The sequence below is a fragment of the Ptychodera flava genome, chromosome 18, assembly GCF_041260155.1.
Source record: "Ptychodera flava strain L36383 chromosome 18, AS_Pfla_20210202, whole genome shotgun sequence".
Lineage (NCBI taxonomy): Eukaryota > Metazoa > Hemichordata > Enteropneusta > Ptychoderidae > Ptychodera > Ptychodera flava.
The window spans coordinates 37,527,435-37,550,835 of record NC_091945.1 but is presented as its reverse complement, the minus strand read 5'-3'; the positions used below and the strand labels follow the sequence as shown (position 1 = coordinate 37,550,835).

The 23,401-nt window shown below is 37.1% G+C and overlaps 1 protein-coding gene across 3 annotated transcripts; it reads left to right on the top strand.

Moving 5' to 3' along the window:
• Positions 1-2,777: 2,777 nt before the first annotated feature.
• On the top strand, positions 2,778-22,505 carry LOC139117540 (membrane-associated transporter protein-like). Of its 3 annotated transcripts, none has more exons than XM_070680750.1 (5): positions 2,778-3,083; positions 13,725-15,681; positions 18,411-18,586; positions 19,610-19,654; positions 20,481-22,505. In XM_070680750.1, exons 2-5 carry the CDS (start codon positions 14,028-14,030, stop codon positions 20,706-20,708), a joined length of 2,103 nt encoding a protein of 700 aa, XP_070536851.1. In that variant the 5' UTR covers positions 2,778-3,083; positions 13,725-14,027; the 3' UTR covers positions 20,709-22,505. The 3 variants fall into 3 exon arrangements, with proteins under 3 accessions (XP_070536851.1, XP_070536854.1, XP_070536853.1); XM_070680752.1 differs by lacking the exon at positions 2,778-3,083 and adding an exon at positions 9,539-9,876; XM_070680753.1 differs by lacking the exon at positions 19,610-19,654 and having other exon boundaries at positions 2,781-3,083.
• Positions 22,506-23,401: the final 896 nt, after the last annotated feature.

Sequence of the window (23,401 nt, the reverse complement as noted above, 5' to 3'; positions counted from 1 at the left end):
ATGAATAACTTGGCAAAGGTTGTCCCTGATCGGTGTCCATCAAACCCGATGGTTTTTACAACTTAGTGACCTTACTTTTATTCTCACGATGATTTAGCTTTGAGATACTGTAATTTCCTTCATCTACTATGATTTAGTGACAAAGAAACGCACAGGTACATGGCAGAGAGAGTACATCATGGCCTAGGATCAGCAGCCAGTATTTGATGATGTGAGTATAATAATACGTAACAAAGAGCGAACATTAATTTCCAAAACTCAGATGTAAGTCTCTGTGCAGAAAAAATCCAGTAGGTTTAGACAAAGGCTGTGAATGTTACCGAAAGAGAGGGCGCTTTACAGGTAACATTTTGTGAAAAGTTAAACTGAAAACTGGCCAGACTATGGCTCATCAAACAACAAAGACTATTACAAGTGTACTGAATATTACAATATTACAAGTGTACTGAAAGTATTCTTACAGCAAATATTCCGAACAATTCTTTATTGCAATGAATAATGAACGATATCAAAACTGGCTCAAATTTTCATTCTACTTTGTTTAAATATTCAAATATTCATTTCTGATATTAATTACTCCATCAATGTATTTTAATTGGGAGGAGATAATCATGTTACCTGATATAGCCGATCGAAGACTACAAATTTCCTTTGACAAAATTTATGGGATTTTGCTCAGAACTGAACATCGAAGATTTTGCCTCAAACACCTTGGCATAGGTAGTAAAGGGAAAGCAACTCCACACATCGTTCATATTTGGGTTGTTTGCGTTTTATGTATGATATTATGTATAATATAAGTGTATATCATGTTTGGCTGTTTTATGTAAATTGTTGCTTAGCCATGGCGAGGAAAATTTACGCGGTCATATAACAGAACTGCGATCTGAATTTAGCCCACTTTAAGCTATGTGTAGTCAGCACATCTCAGATAAGATTGTTTTCTTAGATAAACATTGCAACGCTAGCAGTAAATCGACCAGGCAAGCCCATCGACATTCTTATGTAAGGAAGAAGAATTGTAGTATTATTAGTGTTATCAGCGTAGAAAAAATCAACATTCCATCTTATCTTTTCGTTTTATAGACTGAAAGATTCGGTCGTGTGTATGTTCCACTATCTCCATCCCCTCCCCTATGTCTCCCCTTTGACTCCCTATGTCTTCGGTCGTGTGTGTATGTTCCACTATCTCCATCCCCTCCCCTATGTCTCCCCTATGACTCCCTATGTCTTCGGTCGTGTGTGTATGTTCCACTATCTCCATCCCCTCCCCTATGTCTCCCCTATGACTCTCTATGTCTCCTTGTGTCTCCCCTATGCCTCCCATATGACGGAGCATCAATGCACGACTGAACATTTCAGTCTACTCGTTGTATTAGTACAGGTACCGTAGCAGTGGTTTGAAGAAAATTTCACCCTGGTTGGAATGCCAGATTTAAAACGACGACATCAAGCTTGACCTGTCTTTTTTTTCAAAAGGGCTCTTAGTCCACAAAATAGTATCACTTTATGTACAACTCTGGTTCACTTACCTCATTTATCCCTACAGTTTGTGTTCAAAGGAAACTAGCTGCTTGCCTGTCATACATTTGTACCATCTGCTAATTTTGATAAATACATGTATACTGATGTTTAGAGTTCCGATGCGCAATAATATCACAGTTAAGCTAAGAAGTCACAAAATTCTGAATTTAACCGTGACACTAAATCAAAATTCAGGTAAGGTGGCTTGAAAGTCAATCATGGCGAATCGAAAAATAAAATTTGACCTGCGACTTTGGCCTTCCAGTCTTTTGAGCAATATAAGAATTATGGGTAACATAAAATCACTTGACCATATACTGGAACATTTCTAGGAAACGACGAGATAACATGAATTTACTTAATCAGACAAAAATGATATGAAATTCAGAGGAAACGATGAATATCTCTTTAATCATCAACTGTCCAGAGTCGGAAATCCTAAGCTACGCTTTCTATTCCCGTTGAGAATTCTTGTCGCTATTTGACGTCATGTCGTTTCCAACTATAGCTTACAATTCCCAACTCAATTCAGATACACTGCCTCAGTTGTGAACGCATCACTTGTTCCTACTCCTGGCACCGGATTCACTCTTCAAATATAATGGCAAGAATTCCTTGGCAAAATTGGCTAGAGCTGTTTGTTCTGAACGTTTTGCCTCGTCAGTTGCTGTGGACAAATTTATTCAATTTATTGCACAAGTTAAGAAACCATGAAGTGTTTCGATTTTTACTGCTGTTCCTTTGGTCACATGATTTGCAAAACACTATTCTTCCATGAGTATGACAATCACGTGGTTGTTTCGCAATCGATTTCATGAAACAAGGGCCTAAATTGAATTACTAGCAAATTACGCAATGTCGTTCTTTATCAGCTTACAGCCAGACATCATTTCCCCCTAGCACAATTTGATGACAAAGGGCAGATATGTCATCAATATTCTGATAATTGTGAATGTCGTCATCTGTAACTGTGAAAAACATCACTCTTGTCAACGATGGGTTGGGTGTACTCTCCCGAAAGTTTTACAGACGTCAGCAATTTGTTCAAATGTTGCCTTTTTACACATTTATGACAGACGACCCAAATTCATCTCACAATAACTTTAGCTAATGCAGATTCATCTCATGACGTCAAAATGACGTATATATCTTTCTTTGTCGGTACATATAATTTATTCACTGAAAACTGACATTGAACCGGTCTTTTTATAATGAGTTGAAGTAATTTTTTATTCGAGTCTTTAACCAGGTACTAGGTCTTAACCTGCCACAATCGTGTCTCCGTGAAGAACAAAGTACAAAAAATCATGATGTACATGTATGTATCTAATTCACGTGACTCGCCCTAAGCGTTTCCCAGGGTCCTTTGCTCTTTCATCTCCAGCATTAAACAGCATCACATGTACTTATCAACACTTTGATGTAACTTGGTGTAGACGTTTGCTGCGAGGCATCGTCACGAGTTGACTATATCGGTTGACAAACAGCTGCCTTCCCGTCGATGAATTCACTGTAACACACGCTAGTGGTATTTGAGGTCCGTTTCAACGGTGTATACGGTAAGACACGTTCACGTCATCAACTTTAATGTCTACATTAACACTGCACTAAGTTCACATTCCTGGGAACCATTATGTTGTTCGAATTGTGAAGCTTTGCCAAAAAACCTTTCGTTTAAAATCGACGAAAGGTTTAGCTTCGGACTGATTACAGTAAACAGTCGCTCGTTACCAATTCCGTAACAGCAATCAGTACCGTTAGCCCATTAATAATGCACTTTGATGCGTTTACACACAGCACTGCTCTGAACATCTTCAGTCACGTAATGGAAGATTCTTTAACAAGATAATTGCCAAATGCAACTATCTAGTCCAAAATTCGGACGTTCCATCCGGGGAATAAGAAATTGACAGAACCAGAAACTCAGGGTAATATCTCGATATGGATTATCACACTTACAGGTGTCGCTTAGTTTTCGAAAAATGGAACTAAATTGGTGTCTTACCAATGATGTTGACAGGTGACGCAATGCCCGTAGAAGACCGATGACAAATTCAAAATGAACGCATCTTTGCATTTTGTACTTGTAACTCTGGACGGATATACATCGTTTCAAATCTGCAAAAACTGGAGTAAAGTTAGTATATAGAAATATCAAATGTTGAATAATTCGTTTGATTGCATCATTAATAGGGGCAACTTTCAACTCTTCATTTCGTTCATGTTTTCCGTCCAGTTGTGCAATATTTTACAGTCACACACATTTTAGCTCTGATGATACAACTAAAGGCTAAGAAATAAGAAAATATAAATTGATCCTTAACCGTAATTACTATGATCCGACAAGAGTCAGCTCTCCGGCAAATATTATGGCAATTCTAAAGCATTTAATGAAACCATTCAGGTTGAATGAAATGTATTGTTATGAAACATTAGTCTATGTTTACAAAACTAGTGTTACAGTGTTAATGTTAATGTCAATAAAAACAAATTTGAAATGTAAAAATCGTCGACACATAAAAGTTCATACCTTACCACACACACGCGCGCGCGCGCGCGCCCACATACACACACACACATAGATCATGCATACATAGATACATAGATAGATACATACATACATACATACATACATACATACATACATACATACATACATACATACATACATACATACTCTCTTGATGATATTCATTTATTTACAGTATTTGTACTTGTCCTAAGCAATAGTCACAAAGCATAATTTTGGTGTATAATTCTTAGGAGACATTGAGACATGTCTTTTTCTCACATTTTTAAATCAATCAAACATTCAGTAAGTATCGCCTTTAACATATTAAGTAGAGTGTACTGAAAATATAAACTATGTTATTTACAATTCATCAGTTTTAATCTGTGCGCCTTAATATAGTCCGTTATTTCAATCATTTCACAGTAATTAAAAGACTAAGACGGATGAAAATCAAACAATGTCTGATTAAAGGAAAAATCTAGTTCTTACGTGATGACCTTATTCTTTTCAGTCTGGTCATGAGCGTAACAACTTGAGTGAAAAAAATTAGATCTAGCTATATCACACGGAGATCTCGAAGCAGACTAGACTATTTAACCCAACAAAATGTCTGAAATAATCACTCACATGTGACTGTGATATACAGAATGATAAACCTGTGAATAATGAATAACAGCTGGTGTAGTTTGGATCAATTTCAATTGTACTCTTTACTTATATTGTTATCTTGAGGATTGTGCTGCATTGGAAATTAAATTGTTAAACAATGACGGGGTCTGTGAATCAAGGCATATCTAAGGTATGTTACCGATGTTACATGTAATACCATCAGCCGAAGAGACCATGAGAAAACCTCTAAAATTGTTTGAAATCCATACCTGCATAAGTTATCATCAATAAATCACTTTCTTTAATATCATTGCAAATTTCCGAGAAGTCCATTATTTTTTGCTGTTAGTATTTCCCAATTTGCGATTTTCTAATGGCATAACTTGTCACCAGAGAAAATAGTTGAAATTTTGTGGTCGAAACAACTATACTGGATTGGGCACCTTGATAATTTCCGTAAATGAATATTATGACTGAAAGCATGGAGCTAGAATTAGAATATTTACTTTGGAATATACATTAAAAGACGATTCGCTGTGACGTACGTTGTAAACAAATGAACCCTTGCCTACAATACCAGTGTTATTTTATTTCTGAATAAATCTCTTTTGTCATAAAACCAATACAGCTAAGATAGTCTCTCGACCATTTCACCGTTTTTCTATTGACTTGATAATATCAAAGTACCATTTTGACATCCAATAATGTTATCGAAGTCAGTTATTGGTTATCAGATTTTTGCTCGTAAAACGACGGCAACATTTAAAAACGTCGGAGAAAATGAAGCCATATTGATTTGTGTTCGATGTTAATAGGGACGCTGCAGTTACATTTTCAGAAACATTGAAGCTATAAAATTTCTCATCAACAACAATGATTTTAAGCACGAAAAGCTCAAAAGGATGTGTCCAAAAATCTTTTGCTGACGATCTATGGTTTCATAAGGCTATCTGGTTTATCGACAATATTCACTGAAATGTCCAATCATCAAAAGTGTTTGGTTTGCACAAAGATTAATCACAGAAATCTTCAAAATTGAGTTGCCAACATTGAGATGTAGCCTTGTCGATTCAGTGATCATTGCAACACCAGATCCTTTCAGTCAAATCGTTCCATCGTAAGTGATAGAGATATTGGCTTCGCTGTAGCACACAGAGGGTAGCAAGATAAACCAGGGATATTGTGACCGGGTTTTACGACTGTTTCCCTATAATCGATTTAATCCCTCATTTATCGGTACTAAAACCTCAGTGTACATGAAATTTCCTAATTAAGTCACGTGTCACAATCCTACGGAGAACAGAGATCAAGGTAACTTTTCTGTCCGGCACAGTTTAAAGATTTTGCTAAATAATTCCACTTTGTAAATAGCGTAATCTCTGAATATTCCTTTCGCAATACCAATGAAACTTGCAATGAGAATTCTCAGTTCCGAAGTCTGCAAACGCAAGCAAACAAACTGACTAGAATTTGTCATATTTGATAGACTATCGATGACGTCATCACATGTCGATTGTACTTACAGAGGAGCATTTTCAACGTATACGACTATGTAGCAGTTTAGCTGATCTCCGAGGAACGACGAATTCAAAGCTCCCTTGTGTCATTTGAAATAAAAAGCAAGCCAGATTGCATGTCTTCATCTGCGTAACTGATGCAAGAATTCCCAGTGGTTAAATCATATAACACGTAGGTTTACTTAAATACCAGAAAGCCATGGGTCATTCGTCAAATCCGTCTTTCACTTACAGAGGCCCTAGAAACATGGATAATCTTCTCGTTGGACCCTAAGCAACTCAATGTTTCGCTGTAGCAGCCACCTTAACGAGCCGTCTTCGTAATTATGACAGACGCCTTGGCAGGTTAGCGGCTGTCTGAGTGTTTCTCAGAGTTCACCTACAGTGATTTACACGCACTGCGCGTCTTAGTGAATGTAAATGGATTTATTCGATGGCTTACATGAAATCGACTACAGCACCTGCTACCGAATAGGAAATCGCTTTCCGCAAATAGTTTCATTTTCATGGTCGTGTTCCTATCACAGGAAGGCATTGTTTACGATTGCTTTGTAATTCATTAAGCTAATACATTCAGTTTCAGTTTCAAAGATACGACTCCATTTCAAACAGTAAGTCAAGTTCAGCAACCCTTATTCGTACAACTAACTTTAATCTGATTGAAGAATCGATTAAAGTGACGGTCAAACACAGTGTAATTTGTTAGCCTTCAGTTGAAAGAGCGAGAATAGCTTAACTATTGACGTCAATATTTCATCATTTCATTTTCATCATACGTAGTCGATAACCTCATAAGCCAAACATATTGTGTACAATATGCACTGTATTTATTGACATACTAATACAAATCTGGACTAATATTCAATTGTTAGTCATAACATGACGTAGCACACATGTACAAGCCGTGTTATAAGGTTCGAGAAGTAAAAGGAGGACAAGACAAGATCGAGAAAAACAGCAAACATTGTTAATTCGCTTAATTGTGTGCCTTTAGAGTTAGCGGGAAACGCGCTCTCACATCAGGTCACAGAAAAACTCAACTTACATTGCTTTTAACACGTCCAAACGCATGGCTGTACTTATTTCATAAACTTAAGACAAACTTCAACCTCACCTCCTTAATTTGAACCATTTAAATTAAATTGTCGGTCGTTTATAAGAGCGTGCAGAGCGTGTAGTACAACGATATTTCTTTGGTTTAAAATAAAATGAAAGGACGAAATCTTATGCAATGGCGAGGACATTATACAACTTCATGTCCCCATAAGCTTGAAAAAGATACACGATTTTCAGTATTTCCCAAAAGGATTATTAATTAAACGGAGTGTGTACTTTTAATTAAAATAGTAAGAATTATGACAAAGATGGCATACAAACTGAAATTATTGTTCCTTAATAACCATTTCTACGTTGTGTGACATCAAGTAGAGAGTATCATTGCCTATAGCGAGGATGGAAGATGTAAATTAAGTTACACGTCACGTATTTGTTGCAAATAAATGAGGTTCAAGTGTTAATTGGCAGTAACAAGTTGATCGATATCAAGGGAATAAAATGGGCAAAACCAAATCAAACCACGGGCACTCTGTTTAGACGAACAAAGTAAGGATAATAGAGAAATGGAATTATTTTGAAATTGATTTCGACATTTGATGGTGAAAGATCGACATTAAAGTTTCAAGCACGAAGATGGTAGAAATTAAAAATTTAATCGGATGGACAAAATTTTACAGGGATCATACGTATACAGTTGGATGCTTGCACACTTATATAAAACCGTCCAACGATTTATCAAAATGTTTTTCCTGAAATATTTTGCAGACAATTGCGAGCAAACCAATAGATCTCCACATTTTGTACACTAATAATCCGAAATTGCTTTTCAACGTATTTATACCGTATCGGGTATATTTAGCGTTACGATTCATTTTAGATTGATTGTAGTGATTTGGGCAGCGTAATGTTGTTAGGTGCTCGTGTCAATGTCTTTTATTTGCTGTGATGTGAAGCACTTCTTTGCTTCGCTTTGTCAACGCTAATCTTCATCAATTCTTCATTGAAATTTCACCTTACAATTTGACATTATAATCAAACCGTGAATCATGGCAAGTTATCAGCGAAGATTAGAGTAGAAATTTTAAGCAGACAGTTTTATAGGATGGGAAGTCTATTATGAATTCTACACAAAATCAAAACACTTCAATATTACATTGTAGACGGCAATACATTCCTATTGAGGATATTGGAATGAACTCATATATTATCATGCATGTCACCTTCTCTTCAGATGTCGCTATTTCAATTCGATGTTGAATGTAGCAAAACAGATGTCGGTCAACTGTTGATAAATGCCAGATGTTAACGCTTAACCGCAATTGTTAAATAACCAACAAATATGTCAATTTATTTCCAATTACGGTGAGATAGGCGTAACACAACGCAGGCAATCGACATGTATAGGTATGTTGCTTTCGTGTCAAATTCAGAGAAAGGCCATTCCTCTAGTTTGAGAAGTGATGTAAAGATCTTTTCGTAAACAGACTTTGCAATTTTTATCGCATTATGTCCACCAATTTAAATGTTTGTCGACAAATTTCACAAAGAAAAAACCTAAAAGTACATTGTCTTAATGACTCAGATGTACTTCAAGCACAATGCACGTTTTATTTCACAAATGTACATACACATTCGAAATAGATGTCTTGAATCTAGTAATGTAATTATTCCTTGCTTTCCTAAACCTATTGTCAAGTTCTGATAATTATTTACATCTTTATTGAATGTTCATCCAATATTACTTTTTCAAACTACCAGTTACATTCAAAAGAAACACTTCGATATCGTTTAATGCGACAAACAACCTCTCTTTTGATATTTGTCTCCCCCTCTAGCAGTGTAAGTTAAGCTTCGTAATATCGACTACAAAGAGTTCGTAGATACATCCAAACACGACCTTAATGTACATCACACCACCAGCACACTAGTATATCTGTACTGTAGCTTTCATTGATGAAATACTTTAGGAATATTCTCGCTTAAAATCGTTGCGTACAATATCGTTCAGGCAAGCACGACATGACATGAACCTATATTTCACTGTATCGTGTGGAAATCAAACTCGTGTCTCGATCCAATAAATCAAAATCTGCTGTTACCGTCACCTTGTAACAACATGTACTCTGTAAATATTTCATCTGCATACAACTTTTTAATTACCCTTATGCAAATTAAATATGGAAATACATGGCAGCTGTGACTCCATTCCGAGCTGAAATGAAACACGTACACTTCAATTATTCTATTCATGTTTTACATTTGCATAGTTTAAAACATAATGATTAGTCTGCAGGTGTTTTTTGAAACGACTGTAAATCATTTATCAGCTGGATGTACAACCTTCATTATGACATTTTATGTCATAATTTCGTCTTTCAAATCTATTGATATTTACCTGGGCGGTAATTCATGTTACGGATCTGTTTCGTTCATGTTTGAGTGTTTAAGTGCTGTACATACAATACAGCATTTTGCTTTCCTGCCAGCGTGACTTGCTTTCTATGCCTGTTGACGGGCGACTCCGCGAAAAGAGACTTTTTTCAAAACTGTCGAGTAATAGTGCTCACACAGCCGCGTCTACTGATCTAGGCTGAGTTTCATCATCAAAATATCTACATATCACAGCAAAGTTGAAAATGTCGGTTTAATGACACCAAGGTAGGTAAAAAGCTTCATGGGTATATGATAATGCAGTCATCGGCAATTTTGTTATCGATTACTGCACATTCGTAAAGGGTAGTGTGTGATAATGACATAGTGAATGTGTAATAATGTTATTTCAAATTTACATGTTCACACAGTTGCGAATCGGAGGACTGTTTCTAAGAAGTAAATGGTTCTACTGTTTTATTTCGATGTTACTTAACGGTATCCGTTCGATTAGATGTGGCATGCAAGGTCCATTTGAGATGGTTTTTCCTCGCACATATCCATTCTCTCTTGATTGTGTTCGGATGTTATGTCAACTTCACTCAATGTTTACTTTAATGGAACAGCTTGGCAACAAAGCACTTTACCGACTGTTGGAAATAACCAAATCTATCATCTTACCGTGACAAAGGAACGAAGATGAATACAGCAAAACAAACACCGACTGTTACTTACGTAGGATGTCGATATGTCTCTCATCAATTAGATTCAGGTATAGGACCAGTGAGGTATTAAGCTTACATTTTGACACCATCCTGATATTATAATTCTGTAATGCTGCGATACAAAACCAGCAATTGACAAAACTAACAGAGATCATATATTTCTGATTCACGGTTTTCAGGCGACTTATTTTGAACATTAAGACTTATTTTGAACATTACTGCAAAGTCAACGTTGAGTCCATTCCAACAAGTGTAGAAATGGCCACAACGATCAAGTTGCTAAATAAAAATTAAAGGTTAAATTTGAAGAACACTTGTCTTGGATGAAACTTCAAACAATAAACTATTTATAAAAATTGAATATTCCTCGACAGTATAATACTCAGATATCATAATCTGAAATTACAAATTTGTTTTAACATTTGTACAAAACCCAAAATGATTTCAGGAGTGTTTTACATTCTCCCGATGTGTCACATTCATACAATCGAGAGCCCGGGAATCCATAAGCACCTTTCTATCAGTTGAAGTGTCAAACATAAACAGCAATATGTACTTTCACTACCGTGGTAGGTTTATCAAAACCGTCCTTATAGTGTATCTATACTGTTCCGGTAATAATATATCGTCCGGCAAATAAATCTGTAATTGTATAACTATATAGCCACGAAGCAATCAACAGATAAAGAGCAGTAACTGTTTATCTTTCCCCAAACGTTTCAATGGATTCATTTGACAAATTGGAGTATTTCATTTTCAATTTTTATGTAGGAATGTAAGCTTACATATAAACGTCCTTCATCTCGTCAATACGAATACAGTTTTATTTTTACATGTTTGTTGGGGTGTTTCCCATTTCATGCCTTTTTCATAAACTAAGTTTGATTTGAGTGTACATATCGCTATATGGGTGATTGGTTTTGGATTCTATATGAACTGTAAAAGTTTACTTACGTTTTAATTTAAGATCATACACTATACATGTATAATACAAATGACCAGTTAATATTTAACAAGGTATAATTATGCTTTTCAAAACTAACAGCATGGAACTCACTATGCTATGTTGTGTTTGATAAAGTACAAGATAAAACATTACTTGCTCTACTTTTAGCCAAGCTGAATCAAAACACGTCTGCGTCACTGGAAGCCTTGATTTGAGAAATGTTTATAATTTTATGTCACGAGAACTGAAACACCTCTTTTCTGTCATGAAAAACATTCTTGGAATTTGCAACTGTCGTTGTATGTGATTGTATGCTTTGTGATATTGTATTTTCAAAAGAGTGTATGATTCCTAATAAGCTTAAATACTGCAGAACCGATTGGTCTGGTAGATTTAGAAGATGATGTCCCTAATGTAATGCAATAGAGGAAGTATGCATTGTTTGATCGTAAATGCGTGCCGACAAGGTCATCAAGTATTGCGGAAATTTCACTGTTGTGTCGAGAGTGTCACTGTGTTCTGGGATTTTACAGTCCGTATTCCGGGATTTTACAATCCGTATTCCGGGATTTTACAATCCGTATTCTGGGATTTTACAGTCCGTATTCTGGGAATCAGATAAGGGGTACTGTGTTCTGTCGATGATTGAGATATTGACAGGTGGTTAGCGTAATTTTCAAGACTCCAAGAGACTGTCGTTGACTCGGTTGATACGACAGTTAAATGTTACACTAGATGAACATCATAAATATTCAACGATAGAGTGAGATGTGTATTTTTAAAGTGAATAATTCCGTCAACTCTTCATAATCTGTGGTTGTCCATAATTGTTGCTTTTCCCGTCGACCAAAAATAATTAGATACATGGGATGCTACCATGTTATTCGCAGTTCGCATTGTCTTGCGATCAGATTCCGGCCTTCAGTCCGTCTTAAAGCAGGCCAAATAATATTCAGTTCATCGGCGTCGTACGCTTTATATTTTTCCAGCCCTCGTCAAAATCCTTTAGTTCTGCTGCTACCGATATCATATTTAAAACAATACATCATTTTAAATACAAGACAATTTGTACACATTTACTCTTAATTTTGGACGGATGAGTGATAGCATGTCATTGTTCATCAAATGGACCTCATCCCCGTTCATCCAACATGTTTGATCATTGGTTACGTTTTAGGACATTTTTTAGAAATACCGCATTGCAGGACAAAGTCACAATTTCATTGAAGGTTTGTATTTATCACAAAAGTGGTTTTTAACCTTAAAATGTCCGAAATTGGAACTGAAACTAAATTTATGGCAGGGGAAACTTCAGTAGCGTTTGAGGTAAACACAGTAAACCTTTTCCCAACTTTCAATATTGACATTGACGGTTTGTATTCCATGCATGGCTCCGTCACTGCTTCCATCACACCATCTCTGTAAACTCGCGAGACCTACCCTAGTCTTCTCTTGAAAACACACAAGAGAGTGTATTCCCGGGGGTGTTGCTCCCCATGCAACCTCGGATCGCCAAACCTGTCACTTTCAATTGATGGGATTCTCGTTTCATGAAATGTACACAGGTCAGTCCTGTTTGCACGTTCCGCTGTCAACTGATACATTTGAAATCGTAGCCAAACAGCGTTAAAGGAGGTGTTTCAACGATGAAAATGTAATCAAAAAGCAGTGTTTACCGGCGGCCTACTTTCAATATTATTGCTATTTCTCTGACCTAAAATCTGTCTTCTGTTCATTCTGATAAATGACGTTTATCACTTATGTATTGCGATCTCTGATTGCCTTCCAATGAAAATAAACCCTCCACCAATCTATGTTTGACTGTGTGCATATCTAACAATAATCATCGAGGGCCTGTAGGAGTGAAATTGTAAGAAAGAAGTACAGAGGCTGTTTTAATCATTTTACATGTACATATACTTGACAAGAAAAGATTAAAATGACGTAAATGGTTTGTATCTACCAGTCCACCCCTTTCCCTTTTTCAATATTTTACTGGCATTTCATAAAACTATCAAATAGGATAGTTATTTTGTATATTATTTGAATTGATAAAAAAAATATGTCTTTAGCACATTTGATCATGCAATAAGTCATTGCTCAATCAGTGTGACTTTTGTAGGGACATCATTCGCTGTCAGGTGTTCAGCGGTGTGGTAGTTTTGTATGACAACCAATGAACGGAGCGAATCGTTTGATTACCAGTGCAATGCACTGTATGTCCGCCCATAAGACTTCATCCAGCGGTAACATTACAGTAGTGCAGTCTATGTCAAGGAAAAGGTCAGGTAACCGAAAGACATGACCCCGTCATTTTCAACAATTATCCCATGGCCTCAATTACTCAAATAATTATTCTTGATTGTTCCTGCTAAGCATGAATACACATGTTTGCACTTTACAACGATCATTTATATGCAAATCGATATGTTCATTATTTGATTTCATATTTACTTGTTTTGCAGAAGACTTGCTCGGATCATTTGGTTGGCCATTGATCGCCATAATTGCGGTCAGAGCGCTGACGACAACTTGCCGGCGTTGTCAGCCATACAAGACACGTCTGATACAGGCCTTTTACTTCCACATGAGAACACGATAAGAACGATCACGTAATGCCAACTGACAGAAAGTAAACCGCCGGAAACCGAGCATCAATTTTTAATCCTGCAAGCTCTATTGAACTTTACAAATAGTTGTCTTCGATTTCCTGTTGCAGCTGTGTCGCAAAGAAAGAGTGATTTTTGCCATTTGAAGGATTCGGAACCATGGATACGTTTCGAGGGATAGCGTCGTACTCACGGGCTTATTGTCATAGATTTTGGAACCAACTATCCAAAGCAAAGCGGAGAGATGAAGATCGCATTCCCATAGCCGGAGACGGCGAGTCCATGTTTGATAAAACGCGAAAAAGTCGATTGCAGCTGATCGTATTGAGTTCAGCTGTTTGTGGGATAGAGTTCTGTTACGCTGCAGAAACAGCGTACGTTAGTCCAATCTTACTGAAAATCGGTGTACCAGAACAGTATATGACTCTGATTTGGTGTCTAAGCCCGCTTTTAGGTTTCTTCTTAATGCCGTTCATCGGATCTGGCAGCGATAGGTGCAAATCTCGTCTTGGACGTAGAAGACCGTTTATATTACTACTGTCTGCAGGTATTATGGTTGGCCTTATTTTCGTACCGAACGGCAAAGACATCGGTCTAGCACTTGGCGACATCGGCGATCCACCTATCAACGGAATTTCAAATGACAGCGAAATTTACACCAACACAACGTCCACTGATGTTGTGGTCACCCTAGCAACGATCAACGCAACATATGAAATGGTAACTAACGTTTCTATAGAAACTTCAACTTTGAATTTAAATTTTTCAACAAATGATAGTATAGTGGAGTATGATGATGATAATGATAATGATGGTGATGATAATGTAGATAATGATGATGATGATGACCAGGAAGATGACTACAGTTATTGGGATTACATTACTGAACATCATCACTCGGCACAACATCACGTACGTGGGATTGTGATCACTGTCATTGGAGCCGTTCTATTAGATTTCAGCGCTGATGCCTGCCAGGCTCCGTGCAGGGCCTATTTGCTGGACGTTTCCGTACCAGAAGACCATGCTAGGGGATTGGCAATGTTTACTATGATGGCGGGCTTTGGAGGTTGTCTTGGTTACGGCATGGGCGGTATAAACTGGACTAATACTGCCATTGGCCGTGCTCTAGGTTCACAAGTCCGCGTCGTTTTTACCTTCGTACTCTTGATATACGCTGTAGCAGTGACTTTGACCGTGACGAGTAACAAAGAAACTCCATTGTATGAACTCGAGGATGGCAAACCAAAGAGAGAAACGAGAAAGACAAAATACAGACAAGTAAGCGAAGACAGCGAAGGGAGAGATGTGTACGAAAACCAACACACTTACGGAACTGGCGCTAAAGATGTTAAATCTGAACCGATGGATGAACTGGAACGACTCGGAGCGTATCAAACTGTCGATGCAAAGGGCAAACAAGTTGATTCTATTCCAATGGAAACTTTGCCCAAAAATACAACTGGGTCCAACTCATCCTCGTTCGGGGAAACCAGTGATGCCATGGAGAAAGAAACTCCACCTCCGATTTCGATGAAGACTTATTTGAAATCAGTTATCTATATGCCATACTCTCTCCGCATCCTCTGTCTTACAAATCTATTTTGTTGGATGTCTCTTGTTTGTTACTCGCTTTATTTTACAGATTTTGTCGGTCAAGCAGTCTACAACGGAGTTCCACATGCACCACATGGTTCTCCTCAACGACTCAACTATGAACGTGGCGTAAGAATGGGTTGCTGGGGTATGGCGGTATATTCCTTATCTTGTTGTATGTATTGCGGGTTTATAGAAAAACTTGTCAATAGAATAGGTAAGTAACAAACAAAGAGAATCATGAACTCTACATTCACCATAGCAATATAGAGTTTATCTATCTATCTATCTATCTATCTATCTATCTATCTATCTATCTATCTATCTATCTATCTATCTATCTATCTATCTATCTATCTATCTATCTATCATTCATCCGTCCATCCATCCATCCATCCATCCATCCATCCATCCATCCATTCATCTATCTATCTATCTATCTATCTATCCATCTATCTATCTATCTGTTTATAGCACTGAGGCCAGGGCACGGTTCCCCGGGGATACTCTCACAGAAAGGTTGTACGGGTATGTGCGGCCGGAATGGATAACTTTTCATGAAAAACTGTCAAACTTGGCTCGATTTTTCATCCGGAAAAAAGCAAACAATTAAGTATAGATTAATTACAAGAAAAAATGTCCCCAGGCTTTAGGAAAGCTTTCACATGAAATAAAAATAACGGTAAATATCCTAAAAAATTGGCAAGAAAATCCCCGACAGTTACTTTAATTTTTGAAAATATTTTAGGAGATTGTTTCAACTTAGGAGGCACAACGAGTCTCCCGTATAAAAATAGCGTGGAACGGTCTCAACATGGCAAGAGAGACCTTTCGTCTTCGATCTTTTTAAACAAGACGTTACGCAAGAGAACGTGCGAATTTACATAATATTTTTATGAGATTGGATCCATAGACATGGGAAGTATAAATCGTTGTATGGAGACGTACACGTCTCAATAATGTATTCACTGTGTGATTATTTGACACCAAAAACATGATATGGTCACCGCGAAAAAATCCTACTCTGAAAGCTTTGCTGTTGATTTTGTGGCATTTCCATAAAGCAATTCGAAATCGCCGAAGTATAAGGGGCGATTCCGAGGTAAAATTCTTCGTTTACCTCAGTTTAAGAGAAGATTATATGGAATAAAAGAAGATAACTTTGTCTAACAATACCTGAATATATAACAAAGTAGGTCTGGTGTAGCCTCTATGTAACAATAATTAAGCTATTACAAACACAAGTAACGCTTCATTTGCTTTATCATCTCACATTGGGAAATAAAACAAATCTCCGAATCAATGATATCATTAAAAGTACATTGAATCTGAATCCTAAATTAACATTCAAGTCACAGACACACATTGATTTTAAAGGTCTGAGACAGGATTCAGAGACTTTCCGGAATTGGGACGTGATGTCTTACTCTAGATTATCGAAAATCGTTATTCACTGACAAAGCGTGCAATGTCGGCAGGTCAGCAAAAGTCTGGTTTGTCCTCTTCGCCTTCTGTCAATAAAAAGTCGATTAGAGTCCCAAACATTTGTTTCATTTGATTGAACCCCCTCAGTCGGTGATGCGAAAGTTAAACTAAAGCAGGAACCAAGAAGCGAACAGACGCGGTCTCAGAATAAGAAATGACTGCATTTCATTCAGCGAGGCGTGTCAGTTACATACACCTGAATTACTGCAGGTAGTTCACGAAGAACCTACGTAGATGTTACCATGGTTACGATGTCCATGAGACTTACATTAAACCTGGGTATGACATCATCGCATACCAATGCCAGTTGGTAGCGATCCCAGGGGCCTTATACATGTAGGTTTGTATAAGTTTGAGCATTTGTCGTGACTTTAAGACAAGATTTATACGGATCTAGATTGGCGCAGTGATTCATTTGAAATTGTGTTGTTTTTTGGACTACAATGCACTCCAGGGGATCGTTTTGTTTGAATGAACATCGCAGCTTACAAATTTACTCAATATGACGTCTGTGCTATGAAAGATAAAATGATTGCAAAAACTAGACAGCCAATAAGTCAGCAAAACTCACGCGTAATAACGGTCAGTGACACTCCCGGTCAAATGGTATCAAATTTAGAATCCAATTTTACGAACGAAGCCTTGCCGTTAATGTCGATACACTGATACGTCACACATTCAAGTTACAAATTATAGCATCTACTTTCTATGTCAAAGTTAGTTTTATTACCTCGAGTCCATGTAAAATTTATTTATTTCAAATCACTTATACGTGAGCGATATAATTGTATGGTCTCCATCATCCTGACACTATAACGCGAACTAAGCTATTCTACAGCTGTGGCACTTGTATTGGATTAAGGTAGAATGCGCCTCGGCCTCGGGGACAGAAAATCTGACTCGCAAACTTTACAATTCTTTTCTGGTCTACCACTTGTGGGGGCCCGTGTTAAAGCTCGTGGTGTAAGAAAGACTTTGAACGTCTCAGTTTTTTGAAAATCGAAAATTTTTCAAATTATTTTACATGTTCATAGAGTTAAAAGGGATGGCGGCCATTTTGAATTTCAATTATCGGTAATCTTGGGTAATTTGTTTCTCTACGACCAAAATTTGCACTGTGACCCTCCGACTTTATTCTTGATTTTGAAATAGAGAGGCTGAAAGATACCTTGAGGAAAGTTTGAGCAAAAGTTTAAGTCTTTCACTTTCGAGGCGAATATCACCTTAAATATAAGTTATGCCAGGTGTTAAAAAGGTTTAGTTGTACAATGCACTCTACGACCCACCTTCGAAATTTAGATATTGTAAAGTGATAGCTCGAATTTGAAATTGGGCCAGAAGTTTGATCTCGTTTTTCCTGTGTCTCCATCTTCATGATCTTGCACTCCAGTCACGAATACACATTATAGGCATACTAAAGCCAACTGAAAATTAAATCTGTTCATTTGATTGTCTTTCCAGGAGCCAAACCTGTATACATTGCAAACATTCTCACCTACACCGTTGGTATGGCTATTCTATCAATAGCACGCACCCCTGCAGCTGTCATTATCCTCTCATTCACGTCGGGAATAATGTATGCCACTATTTTTACGATGCCATTTCTCATTCTGGCACACTATCATTCGAGTGAAACGGTGAGTAATTGTGTTCCATGGCGTCGATGAAAGTAGTATGTAAAAGTGCAACTCAACGATAAAGCACACATTTATTATAGTAAGCCTCTCTGCGAAGATGAAAAGAGTCTCGCATACCTGCATTACCTTGACTGTCGAGATCAAATTATTATCTATGTATATTTTACTGATGAGGTGGCTAACTATATAAGCTTTACCGCGGTAAGCATTTGTTAGGCCCATAGCTGCAAAAGATGTTCAAACCCTGAAAACTATGAACAATAATAAAACGTCCATCCGTCGTATGATTTGATAAATCATCGATCACTCTGTTATTATGGGCTGATCATGACGAACACTTTAACGGGATTTGCAAAATGCATCCTTCATCCTTCATATGAAATTTTGTGACAGACAGACAGACAGACAGACAGACAGACAGACAGACAATGTATTTTAAGTGAATTCGACAAACATACAAACTTCACACAGACGTATAGACTCCGACGATGGCATTGGCGCTCTGGAGCTAAATAAAGTAATTTGGTGCCAAAGGAGCATAATCATGGGTATCTGCCATCTTCGCTTGCCAAGGTCTCTTGTCCGAGTAGCCGGAACGGACCCGTGCGAGCTGACGATGGGGTATCTGCATATATTCAGTATGTTACCTTCGGGCTCAGGGGTGAATAGTTAGTCTGACGGTACGATAACAAAAATCATCACAAGATGGTCGACCATTTTGTACAATTATTCATTTAAAGAAACAACTTCTATCCGGATGGAACCGAATGCAAAAGTCTCCGTTTTAAGTAAACTGAATTCCATTTGTTTTTCTCGTGACCAAATCATTTATTTAGCCGTATTTCGTCTCCTATTTATCGATTACTGGGGTTTAATGCATGGTTCGTCTGATCAATTTGACAGATGTTTCTTCACCAAATTGATATTTTATTCATAAAAAGTCGTCCGATTGTATTTCTAAGTTATTGTAGTGGAGAAGCGTAAGTGAAGTATTGATGCATACGTGTTTATTTCCCCCGACAGATTATAGCGGCTGCATTTTATCGTTCAGATCGAGATAAAATCACCGTAGGTATCACAAAATGCGCGTAATTTAGGATTACCTCTACTTGAACTTTCTCCTAATCATAGAACGAAAAATCGTAAATCTTTTGGGCAAAATAGAATATGCGCTTTACGATTTCGCAAGCACTTTCACATTTTCCTTGGTTTTAAGGTTTAATCACAGTTTCTCTACCCCATGTAGAGTAGCTGTGGTTTAATGCTGTTGCACTTGACCCGAAAGCGTAATATCACTTCCATCATCGCAAACACTATAAATTTTTGAATTATCTGTCAAAGCTAAAACAATATTTTCTTGTTTCGTAAGCATGCTTTGGTTATAAGGGTTTGGTTTCACGGCACACTTTTAACAATCACAATGCATTCTATCTTCAAACCGGTGTACATAGACTGCGTCTGCTGGTTACCTGCTTGCCAGACCCATAATTCATTCTATTGCAACAAGCAATGAATTATTACTACATTTAAGTATGTGTATTTCCAAATATGTGATGCAAAAGAGCTTGCTATTTTGACACAATTTCTCATCATAATTGTGACCATGGTTATGATGTAATACATCACCACAGGCCAAAATAAACACTGGCAATAATCGATCGTGTTTGGCAAAAGTGGGAACAGCTGTTAGCCGAATCCACCAGCATTAAATCTACCTCTTGCAGCTTGTAATATTTTGGTTTCGTAATTTAAAAGGGCGTAAGGTTTCTGTAATACCTAAAACAATTTCATAGCAACATTATTATCTTTTTGCCAATCTCGAAATTCTTCTTGCCATTCTCAAAAGATAAATGACAGAATTGATAATGTGGACCATCGATTTCTACTTTTGCAGTTTGAGAAACTACATACAGGAGAAACAAAACGTCAACAAGTTCGTGGTCTTGGTACAGATATAGCAATGGTGCAGAGTATGGTGTTTCTGGCCCAGTTCCTGTTGTCTAGCTGTATGGGAGCCATAGTGCACGCTGTAAGCAGTACAATCGCTGTGGTCGTAAGTGCTTCTCTGCTCAGCTTCTTCGGTGCAATTGCTGCAACTAGGGTGGTATACCTTGATTTGTGATACTGGCAAATGACAAAACAGGACCATCCACTCCACAGAGACATACGTGGACATTTGGAATTCTGACATCATCGATATCCTTGGCAATGTTGTGAAACAGACCGAACATATCCATAAGTCAAAATCACAAAGATTGCAACGATCAACGAATCCTTTCTGCGTAATTGTGTTTTTGGCATTAAATATTTTGTATAATTTTAACTGAAATGAGCTGATTTCACGTACTCTATAAGCTATTAGTTAGTTGTTGTAAGCCTATTAGCACTTCGCGCAATTTAGAAAACGGCTCTTTTCCTAACGATGCTGTCTCTCTTACATACACACATACGGTTTAAGACCTTCTGAGCCTCAACGAAGTTAAAATAGTTTAGCTTCTCATATGTTATCACTGCCTTGCTTACTTCTCGCATAACGGGCATTTCGAACATTCAGGTTGGTCGTAATACACGAAACGTTGAATGACGCCTTCCCTGCGAGTTTCTAAACACATCCATCCCCATGTATTCCTCTCCCCTTATCGCATGTTATTATTATCAACTAACAAACTCACCCGAAGCAACATGCCACAGCTTTGCACTAGTACTAAATGCTATTTTTATCGTTGAATAGAACAAAACTCAACAAAATAGAAAGCAAGTTATCTTGATTCGATCACAGAAGTTTTGTTCAGAAATATCTACTTCCATGGTACACTTCATAACGTTACCACACCACAGAACCCTGGTTGCCATGTCAGATCTGATGGCGCAGTGACGATTGACTTTTGAATTTCCAGTTTGAAAACTGAATTAAACTACTGTTATGGACTATTTATTGACTCCGAACCAAAAGTGCTTGAACTTGTTGTACACTCAACATTGAACAAAAACGGCCGCAAACACTTACAGAACATGTTATTGAAAACAGCAATAACCTATCAGCTACATTGATTTATTACGCGTAAGAAAGGAGGTGGCCGTATTATGAAGATCGGAGATGGGATCATCTAAACCAAGACTAACTGAAACGGCAGATTCTGAAATATCATTGTGGTTCACAATAAATTTACCTGGCAAAGTCTCTTGTTCTTTGAAGATTATGACAACCGAAAAATGTCAAATTTTGTAAAATGATTCATTCCATGCTTTCGATTTAATGTCCTAAGTAACTTTACTGTCTACCTGAAAATAGTCATTTTTATGCTCAACGAAACACAAGTAATTTAACGATTCCGTAAAATTAAACTGTTCCTAGATTATGAGGCAGCCAGCATATTGTCAATTTATATGTCTTAATGAATGCATTGTGAGCAGAATATAATATGCATCATTAGGCAAACAATTATTTGCTAAACTTTGTCTGGCTATGACATAGTGAGGATCTAACATGGCCAAGTTTCCCTGATAATTTCATCGATAGCCCACAAAGACCAGGTGACTCTCAATATTGTTGTCATCTGATCATATTCCTCTATCAACAACACGAAAATATGATTTTTTGTCTTTAAAATCGAAAGAACGTATAAAAGGCAAGAGATAAATCGTCACAAGAGAAAATCTACAAAACCTTGTGTCAAAGTGTTCTTTAAACATTAAAAGAATGAGCCAGAACAACATCTTCAAGAACATTTTACATTTCAGAGTCAAATTTTCAGTGGCGAATTTCTTGGTATGAATTGCCTTTGTAGTTATTTTCCACACTAAGTTTGGCTGTGCACAACCAGCAAAATCTTTAATTTGATGACAGTGCCAGGGTGGTTTGGGATTCTGGGAAACCAATTGAAGGAGGCAATACATTATAATGTCAAAAAAAAATAAAGAATGCCGATGAAAAATCCAACATGCCACGGTTTTCTTTCGACAATTAGTCTTATATTAGAAATATCTGTGTTTAGTTTCCAGAAGTTAGTAAATTACAAAGAAAATGTAGCTTCGTTCCTTGGTTATTGAGCTGTCGTATGCCTTATCGAAATATTTGACTAAAGCAAGGCATATTGTGGTTTTTGTGCATATTATTAGTGAAAATGATTGCAAGTTTGAGGAGTCGGTGTTATATTGTACCAGGAGAGTAGATGATAGACATTTGTATGAGATTAGTGAAAGCAATAAAAAATGTCACAATTCTGTAAGTACGTACAAAGTGAGTGTATGTCTGTTTCCATGATGGAATTATCCATTTACCAGTGCACTCTCAATGAAATCGTTGTCTTCCCAAGTATTTTGTGTATTTCCATGTATATTGTGTAATATTGGTTGTGATACATAGGAAATTATTACATGTGTGGTGGTCTATATCAGATCATTTGAAAGATTACCTCAATGAGCAACTATAGAACAATAGAAAGAGTTCAAAAAAGTAACTCAAGCATCCTAAAAGGAAACAGCTTCATTGTTTCAATTTGTTGGTATTTTCAAGAAACCATGACAACAGTCTCAAGATGCAAATCTTAAATAATTGATATCTCATAATGTACAAAATGTTAATGTCTAAAGATTGTGATCATGTCCCTAATAAAAAATGTCAGGATAGCCTGGACGCATTATTACCCAGCATGCCTTGTACACATTCTTTCTGTCAACAGAACATATAATGGATATAATGATATGCAATAATCCTATTTTACACTCAATTGCAATGTTGAGATTTTCTGGCAATTATCTTTTATCAAATTTTATTATAAACAGAAAGGAAAGTACCGTGACTTTGTAATGTTT